We start from the raw sequence: 9,317 nt of genomic DNA on the forward strand, positions 1-9,317 counted from the left end.
AGTATTTCTGTGAGCTTAAAACTGCTCTAAAAGTCTTCAAATGAAAAATAAGAGAGAGTTAAGCATAGAATTACCATACAACCCAGCAATTCCAGGCCTAGAAATATATCCAAGAGAAATGAAAACATGTCTAACACAGCATGGTGATTATAGTCAATAATACTGTGTTTCATATTTGAAAGTTGCTAAGACAGTAGATCTTAAAAGTTGTCATCACAAGAAGACAATTTTTTTAAACTATGTATGATGAAATGTTAACTAGACTTATTGTTCTGATCACTTTGCAATTTATACAAATATCTAATCATTATGTTCCACACCTTAAACTAATACAATGTTATATATCAGTTATACCTCAATTAAAAGAAATCTACATGGGAATTTGTAAATAAATGCTTATAACATTTCAAGGTCATCTCCTTTATAAGCACAATAATTAGCATTATTCTTAACAGTCAAAAGGTGGAAACCACCCCTACATCTACCAATGGATGAAGAGATAAACAAGCTGTGATATAGACATATGACGGATTATTCAGACATAAAAAGGAATGAAATACAGAAGTCCTAAGACATGCTACAACCTGAATGGACCCTGAAAACATCATGCTAAGTCAAAGAAACCAAACACAAAAGGTCACACATTATATGACTCTATATACATGAAATATCCAGAATAGGTAAATCCTTACAGACTCCAGGGAGAAAGGGGAGGGGGAAACGGGGAGTAACTTTTGGATTTCTTTTGGATTGATGAGGTGGTGGTCGCACAACATTGTGGATATACTAAGAACACTGAATTGTTCACTTTAAAATGGTTAATTTTTAAGATGTGAATTCCACCTCAACTTAAAAAAAATAAAAGATGGAGAATTCTTCTCAAACTACAAAATCTAGGCAAACCTCTTGGGTCCCATCCTTCTTCAGGAGCTTTGTACTCTCAATGAACCTTGCTCTGTTGCCCACCATAAATAAATACACAAATAAACAAACTAAACTACAAAATTTAATTCTCTTTACTTTTTAAAAAAAAGATTTTATGTGAGATAGAGTCCAAGAGAGAGCACTTCTTCAATAACAGCTCATTTTGGGGTGCCTGGGTGGCTCAGTGGGTTAGGCCTCTGCCTTTAGCCTAGGTCATGATCTCAGGATCCTGGGATCGAGCTCAGCATCGGGCTCTCTGCTCAGCAGGCAGCCTGCTTCCCTCTCTCTATTTGCCTGCCTCTCTGCCTACTTCTGATCTCCCTGTCAAATAAATAAATAAAATCTTAAAAAAAAAAATAATAACAGGGGTGCCTGGGTGGCTCAGTGGATTATGCCTCTGCCTTCGGCTCAGGTCATGGTCTCAGGGTCCTGGGATCAAGCCCCACATCAGGCTCCCTGCTCAGCAAGGGAACCTACTTTCCCCCTCTCTCTCTGCCTGCCTCTCTGCCTACTTGTGATCTCTCTCTCTCTGTCAAATAAATAAATAAAATCTTTTAAAAAATAATAATAACAGCTCTATTTTGATACAATTCATATACTATACAATCACCTATCTAAAGTGTAGAGTTCACTTGTCTTTAGTGTAGTCAGAATTGTTCAACTATGACAACTGATTTTATGTATGTATGTACATATGCATTTTAAGTAATCTCTACACTCAATACAGGACTCAAACTCATGATCAAGAGTCACATGCTCCACCGACTGAGCCAGCCAGGTTCCCCTCACCACTATTATAGAACATTTTTATTAATTCCGCCCCCCCCCCAAAAAAAAACCTAGTACCATTAGGAGTCACTCTCCATTACCTCTTTCTCCAGGCTCTAGTCAACCACTGTTCTACTTTCTGTCTCTATAGGTTTGTCTATTCTGGACATTTCATAAAAGTGGAATCATATGTTGTGTGGTCTTTTTTGACTGGCTCCTTTCCCTTAACATGTTTTCAGGGAACTTCCTTTATATCAACTATAAAACTTGTTCCATGTATTAAAATGTAAGGAGAAAAATAAGAATATTAAAGAACCACTTAGAAAAAGAACATTACTGAATACAATGGCAGACCGAGAGTCCAAAACAAATCTGGTTAAGATGAATCTTTGTAAAATATAAATCAATAGATTTGAAGTGAAACCATTGTAAGATGCAACAACAACAACAAAAAAACAAATTAGGGTAAAAAGAATACATCAGGGAATGTATTTTACAAAACAAAGAGCACCTTTTCCCTGAAAAGGTGTAGGAAAATTGATTACAAGGTTTAATGAAAGGGAGAAACACAAAGAGTAAAGAATCCTCGCCTTTGTGTATGAAAACGCCTCCAGTCAGTGTTTCTTAAGATGTGGTCCTTGGACTACCTGCACCAAAATCTAAGAACTTGTTTTGAAAATCAGACTTCTGGCCTGTGCCCCAGAAAATCACTAAAGATGAGGCCCTGGGAACTTTTTTTTTTTTTTTAAGATTTTATTTATTTATTCATGAGAGACAGAGAGAGAGATAGAGAGAGGCAAAAGCAGAGGGAAAAGCAGGCTCCTGGCAAAGCAGAGAACCTGATGTGGGACTCCATCCCAGGACCCCGGTATCACAAACTGAGCCAAAGGCAGATGCTTAAACCACTGGGCCAACCAGATATCCCTGGAAAACTATGTTTGTTTGTTTTAAAGATTTTATTTATTTATTTGACAGACAGAAATCACAGGTAGGCAGAAAGACAGGCAGAGAGAGAGGGGAAGCAGGCTCACTGCTGAGCAGAGACCACCCCCCCCTACCCCAATGTGGGGCTGGATCCCAGGACCCCGAGACCATGACCTGAGCAGAAGGCAGAGGCTTTAACCCACGGAGCCACCCAATAGCTTCCACCCTGGAAACTATTTTTAAGAGATACTCTGGATGACTCTCATGAATACTAAAGTTTGAGAATTAATGTCTAATTAATCCATTAACACAAATGATTAAATTCGTATCAGAGTCAAGAGAAGAGTGAAAAGAGCAAAATGCATAAAAAAGAGTAAGATGAAAACAAAGAAAAATACTTCAAATTTTGGCACACTGTGCTCTAGAGAAAAGAGAAAGTGATGTCCGAAAACTCTTGTACAACTGATGTTGGAAAAAAATTAAAAATGTGTAAATACACCAATCACTGTGCTAATACCGGTGAAGACCACTGAGGGTATGACACAGGAAAGCATTTTTAAATGTAAGGTTGCCTGGTACAGAAAGCACCTAACAGATGCACAGAAAGTTTGCCGACGTGTCAACTATTTTTACAAGTACAGTTATATTTAACTATCTTCATCCTCTGATAATCCAGAGAAAACCTAACTTTCTGCTGTTAGTCTTTACATGAACAACAGCATGAATTGTCAAATACCATGTCAGCTAGGTTGGGACATTTACTTTCAGACCAAGATAATCTCTATTTTTAAGGGTAGCCTTATGTAAACAAGGAAAGGCAAAACTAGAGTGAAATTTCCCAACACTATGAACATTGAGTGATAGCGCTTAAATTTCCCTGAAAAATCACTAAAATGTGTATACAAGGATAGCCTTTATTATTCTAACTGTAAGCAAAGATTCCTAAAGATGAAGTATTAAGTTCTAGCTCATTATTTTACTTCACTGAAAAAATCCATTTTGGTTTAGCAGGGAAAAAGACAAGAATTTTACATTACATAACTCTCAAAGGATCTCACTATCAGAATACAAAATGTGTCTACTTTCCCCATTAAAAAACATACTTTCCCTATAAACTCATAAATTCAAACTGACGTTCTAAAGTCTCTTTTGCCTCACTTACTTAGACTGAGCCTTATAATGCATTTGGAAACCCAATTATATTCCATGTAACCCTAAGGTGCAGATGTTTCAACATTTCCAGGTATGATTCTTGTGCATCTCATAAATGAAACAAACTATACTGGGGGAATGAAGTAGCTAATGCATGCAAATAAACTACATGGGAAGTTATGCTACTTTCACAGGAGATTTTTATTACCAACATTTGACTTGATACACTAAAGTCTCTAAGTATCTAAAAGTTCCCTGATACTTTTTCTTTTCATAGTTTATGTTTCAAAAGGCAGACATCCCACAATTATCCACAAAAGGCTGGCTAAAGCACAGATGTGTGGACTTTTTAACCAACATCTCACATTTCCTTCCAATAAGCAATCAACCATATTCATCATTAAGCCCCAGCTCCCAACTCCCAGACATCCCTAATATGTTCAGTGTGGCCCCTTCACACACTTCAGTCCAACCTACCCGCATACACGCAGACACACACATACACACCACCCTATTGGTCTCCAAGTCTCCCACATTGGCACAACAAACAGCCTCTCAACATTCATCTGTTTTGCTAACCAAGGGCCTTTCTTGCTTCTTCCACTGATCCTGCACAGACTTGACACTGCCTACAATCTCTTGTTCCATTTCTTCCACAATAGTCACTATTCAAAGCTACAATGAAACAAGTCAATGTTCCCTAACCGCAGACAGCTTATTTAACTAAATACCTCTCCTCATCCCCCCACCTCCCCGCCATTCTCTTTCCTGCTTTTGTTACTTAGAAGGTGCAGGGTCTGGGAAAAATCTCACTCACCTCATGCTATAGGCACCAGCACCCAGTTCCTGGCCGATCCCGGACAGACTAGCATCAAAGTCCTGCACCAGCCCAGATTCAATCACTTCATCGGCCAGAGGCAGCTTCAGAGCCCAGGCCATGCTGGCTCCTTCCTTGCCCCAGGAGACACCGTTTCTTGTACAAAGGCAAGTAGTGTGATTCTACCCAATGGGGCTAAGACTGTCGAAAACTCCAAACCAAGATCTCCCACGCAGTTCCCTCTGGCCAACCCCAAGTCTGAACCGCACTGCCCGCACAACTAATCTGCCGTACCCTCGGCTCCTAGCTCCTGCCTCGACTTCCAAAATCCCTCCCTCCCAGATCTCTGAGGCCGCGCGCGGGGCCCTTGGTTTAACTATTCCAGATTCCCCCGAGGCAGCCCTGGACTCCCGTACTCTCAATCCTTGGGCTCTCCCCTTGAGCTCGTGGGGGGTCACTCGCTGCCTTCCAAACAGACCAGCAGCAGCGACCCGCTGCCCAGCCGGCGCTTCCACGCCGCTTTCGCACCTTTCCCCTCTATCCCCTTCTGCGGGAAGCCCCCCTCCCTCTGGGGACCCGCTCTCTCTTTCCCCTCCAGGCCTCGCTTCCGGTCAGTCCCACGATCACTTCCGGTCACCCCTTCTCAACCCCGAGGCTCTTAGAACCAAATCCAGGTCTCCGCCGAGCCAACTCCCCGCCCTCTGCAGTGCCCCACGGCCTGAGAACATGGAAGGGGAAAGTCCAGCACCCACGGGAAACCCGGACTCGTCAGGGTCCTCCACCGCCCGCCGCCCCAGCGCCAACCAATCATGGCGCCCTCTTCCTTTGCGGGTCCGGAGAGCGTGACGTCACCCTGCGGCTCGCCAATGAGGAAGAGAGTTCGTGGGCTTCGCCAGCGATAGTAGGCTAGCTGCGCCGCGGCCCCGCCCCCGAGGATGGGCTGGACGGTCCGGGAGAGGACCCGGCGTGCGTCAGGTGTCGCGGGTTTAAATGGCCTTCTCTGTGGCCACCGAAGGACTGCCTTCCGCTGGGTACGGAGTCTTCACTCTAGGGCGTGGGTGGAGTCTTCACTCTGGTCTTACCCAACCTACTCTTTCCCGGGGAGGAGTCTGCACTGTTTCCCTCGCGCTCCCTGTAGGTGTTGCTTTGCTCCTGGAATAATCTCTTTCCTTAAACTCACCTCTTGGAAGGTTAAGACTCCGCTTACCCTCATCGTCCGCGTTCTCCCTAATAAATTTGAGCAGAAAAGCATGAGATGGGTGGAAGTTGGAGTTTTTAAAAGGTCGTGGTCTGAAGATAAGGATTTAGGCTGGCGTCTTCATTTACTAGTTTGGTGATTCTCGAATAATCGCTTAATCTCGTTGAGTTCGATTCCTCATTTGAAAAGTAGGGATAATCATCCCTGCTCCACCTTCCTTCGTTGTTGATCAAGCATCAACTATACACCAGGAACTTTATGACATTATTAGTAATCCTCAAGACAACCTTGTGTTTAGAATTATAGTCCTAAAGCTAAGGATGATGACCTCATTTTACCAATAGGAAAAGGAGCCTAGGGGGCTGAAATTTGCCACAGCTAAATTGCCATGCCAACTTCAGAACTGATTCCAAAGTCTGATATTTTTTACTATAAAATGTTGCCTATATGTTAAAGTATTGGTTCATTGTTGTATTCCATTATTGAACTTTTTACATTTTGTCTCGAGTCGTATATATCTGCCTTTTTCACTAGACTGTGATTTCCTAAATAAGAGAAAAAAATATTTTTCAGGCTTGTGTTCTCCATATCTCCTAGTATAGTTTCTACATTCAATAGGACTTTCTAAAAAATGCTGATTGAATTAAGAAAGGAAAGAGGTTGGGGCGCCTCCGTGTCTCAGTGGGTTAAGCCTCTGCTTTTGGCTTAGGTCTTGGCTTAGGGTCCTGGGATGGAGCCCCACATGGGCCTCTCTGCTCCGTGGCTTCCTCCTCTCTGTCTACCTGCCTCTTTGCCTACTTGTGATTTCTCTCTGTTAAATAAATAAAATCTTTGTTGTTAAAAAGAAAAAAAGAAAGAAAGAAAGGAAAGAGATTGATGTGATGTTAACAGCATGCCCCCAGTTTCAGCCAGAAGATTCTCTTTGAGGGCTCAAGGCTTATGTTAATAAGCCCTGGCATCCAAATCTTGGTTCATTCCTGGGACATTCAATATCTCTCCAAACCATTTCTTCTTCCCTTAAGCCAGGTTTTGTCTCAAAATATGTGCCTATAAGTTAACCAAACTGGTCCTGGGCTCAGAAACCAAAAGAGAGATGCCATAATCAAAATCCTTTGTAAACAAACATTATATCCAGAGTATTTTTACATACCTGTTAGGTGGAACCATGCCTCCTTGAATTGACAGCTTCATCACTACATGCATAATCTGGGCAAGTAACTCTAAATCTCTGGTGTAATAATGAGAGACTCGCATTTACTGAACCTTTCCTCAGTGCCAAAGCCTGGACTAGGAGCTTTACATATAGAAGCTCATTTAATTCTCTCATCTCTCCTGTCAGAAAGGTACCATGATTAGATTAATTTCATAGATAAGGAAACTGAGGCTTAGAAAAATTAATTGGCTTATTCAGGATCACCCAGTTTTTGAGTGATAAAGCCTGACCAGTCTCACAGTCTGGACATCTAACCATCATGCCACTCTCTCTGTGGACGGTTTTAACCTAAAAAAGATCTGCTTCCTACCTATTCTTTTCGGAAGTGACTCCTGAAGCTTGTGGAGGTAAGAATATTGAATTATCAAACTGCACACATGAAGATATCTTGGATGAATCATTTTTTTTTAATATACAGAAAAATGGCTCAAAGTGAATGGATTTACAATAAAACAAGGAATATTTATATTAGATGTTTGGAAGAGATAATTATCATATTCAGGAATCTTATGGAGCCCTCTCCTTTGGAAAATATTTAGAAAAAGACAGACATGTCCTTCTCAGAAGTGTTTGAGCTTAAGTTTAAATTCTGAACCAAACTAAAGGCCACAGGGGTGGCTCAGTTGTTAAGCTGTCCTCAGCTCAGGTCATGATCCCCGGGTCCTGGGATCTATCGAGCCCCGCATGGGGCTCTCTACTCAGCAGGAAGCCTGCTTCTCCCTCTCCCACTCCCCTGCTTGTGTTCTCTCTCTCGCTGTCTCTCTGTCAAATAAATAAAATATTTTTTAAAAAAATTAACAGCCACAGAAGTCCTCCTTACCATTTATTAATTCTAAAACAAACTGGGTAAGATGAGAAGTAATTCCTAAGCTTTGGTCCCTCCCAAGTGGAATGCAGATCAGTGTAAATCTGGAGGGACTGACCACCTAATTTTAACTTTTCTCCACACTGTGGTGAAAAGATTTTGCAGACTATTTACTCCTGGAATGCTATGACTGGGGGAATGGACTTTTCTCTTCCTCTCTCTTTCTTACTGTAACTAAGTGTGAAACTGGAGTGCGAGGGCTGGAAACAGGGGTTTCAGGGACAGCCCTGGGAGCTCTCCTTCCAAGAAAACATCACCAGGTGTTCCCCTGGAAATCCAGTACCACCTATCAATACAACAAATTTTGTATGGGTAAATTCATCCCACAGCGAAAATCATTGTTCTTATTAAATATAATAAATATGGGGACGCCTGGGTGGCTCAGTTGGTTAAGCAGCTGCCTTCGGCTCAGGTCATGATCCCAGTGTCCTGGGATCGAGTCCCACATCGGGCTCCTTGCTCAGCAGGGAGCCTGCTTCTCCCTCTGCCTCTGCTGCCACTCTGTCTGCCTATGCTCGCTCTCTCCCCCCGCCTCTGATAAATAAATATAATAAATATGACTAATTAATTAGAGCACCTGTGGCACAGAGCTCCAAATTCAGTATTCCGGACCACTGGGTAGAGCTTAGGCTTATCCGCAAAGGGCTCATTTCCGTAGATTATGTCCTGAAACGAGACACTGTTTAGGTGGAACTGAGAGTGTTCAGAACAAGTCTCCCCAAAATGTGCATTTTTGGCTTGTGGATTAATTTGAGCTAAAGTCAGTCAAGGTCTGAAAAGGCTGAAGAAGAGCTTCTATCTTCCCTGCCTAATAATTTAGATAGAGGGCCTAGTACAGGAAGAGAACTGTCATCAGAGATTACTACAAACAAGATGAACTAAGTATGGTAGCTATGGGAAGCTCGATAGGGCCTGTCTGTTCAGGTTCCTTTCTGGCTCCATTGTCTCTGCATGCCATGGCAAACATTTGCTTACCAAACGTTTGGTCTTCCCATCTTCCTGTAAATTATCTTCCTCTACTTTGAAGTCTCAGACCCCAGCCCCCTTCCCCATAGCTCAGGATGGCATATTACCCTCAATTGCCTGACCTGGGCCTCATATTCTTATGGGGCTATTGTACATATGTAATTAGATTTGGTTTTCCACCGTTAGTGTGTTTCATGTCAATGTGATTAATAGAACCACCAAAAAAACCTAAAAGGGTAAAGGAAAAATTCTTCCTCCTCTACAGAACACAGCAGAGCTGACCCTGGGTGGTAAAAACATGTGAAAATCCTACCAATAAGATCAGGACAGAAAAGCAATTCCCAAGTCCTATCCTGTATGGGGTAAGATTAAGCACACAGGCTTTAGAGCAACTAACCTGTGTTCAAAACCTGGTTCTGCAGCTCACAAACAAAGCAACCCTAAGTAGGTTCCTCATCTTCTCTGTGCCTCAAGTTCTTATCTATAAAAT

General features: G+C 42.2%; 1 protein-coding gene across 6 annotated transcripts in view; it reads right to left on the minus strand.

Annotated features, from left to right (window-relative positions):
• Window positions 1-5,767, minus strand: part of TFCP2 (transcription factor CP2) — a 57,369-nt gene extending 51,602 nt beyond the window's left edge. For 2 of the 6 annotated variants that reach the window (XM_082741308.1, XM_082741307.1), the window contains exon 1: window positions 4,586-5,767. In XM_082741308.1, coding sequence (XP_082597434.1) covers window positions 4,586-4,707 — 122 coding nt within the window. In that variant the 5' untranslated portion in view covers window positions 4,708-5,767. The remainder of the gene's footprint in view (window positions 1-4,585) is intronic. The other 4 variants (XM_082741311.1, XM_082741310.1, XM_082741306.1 and 1 more) reach the window with 4 other exon arrangements.
• Window positions 5,768-9,317: the final 3,550 nt, after the last annotated feature.

This window comes from Mustela nivalis (assembly GCF_964662115.1).
Source record: "Mustela nivalis genome assembly, chromosome: 7".
NCBI classification, from domain to species: Eukaryota; Metazoa; Chordata; class Mammalia; order Carnivora; family Mustelidae; genus Mustela; species Mustela nivalis.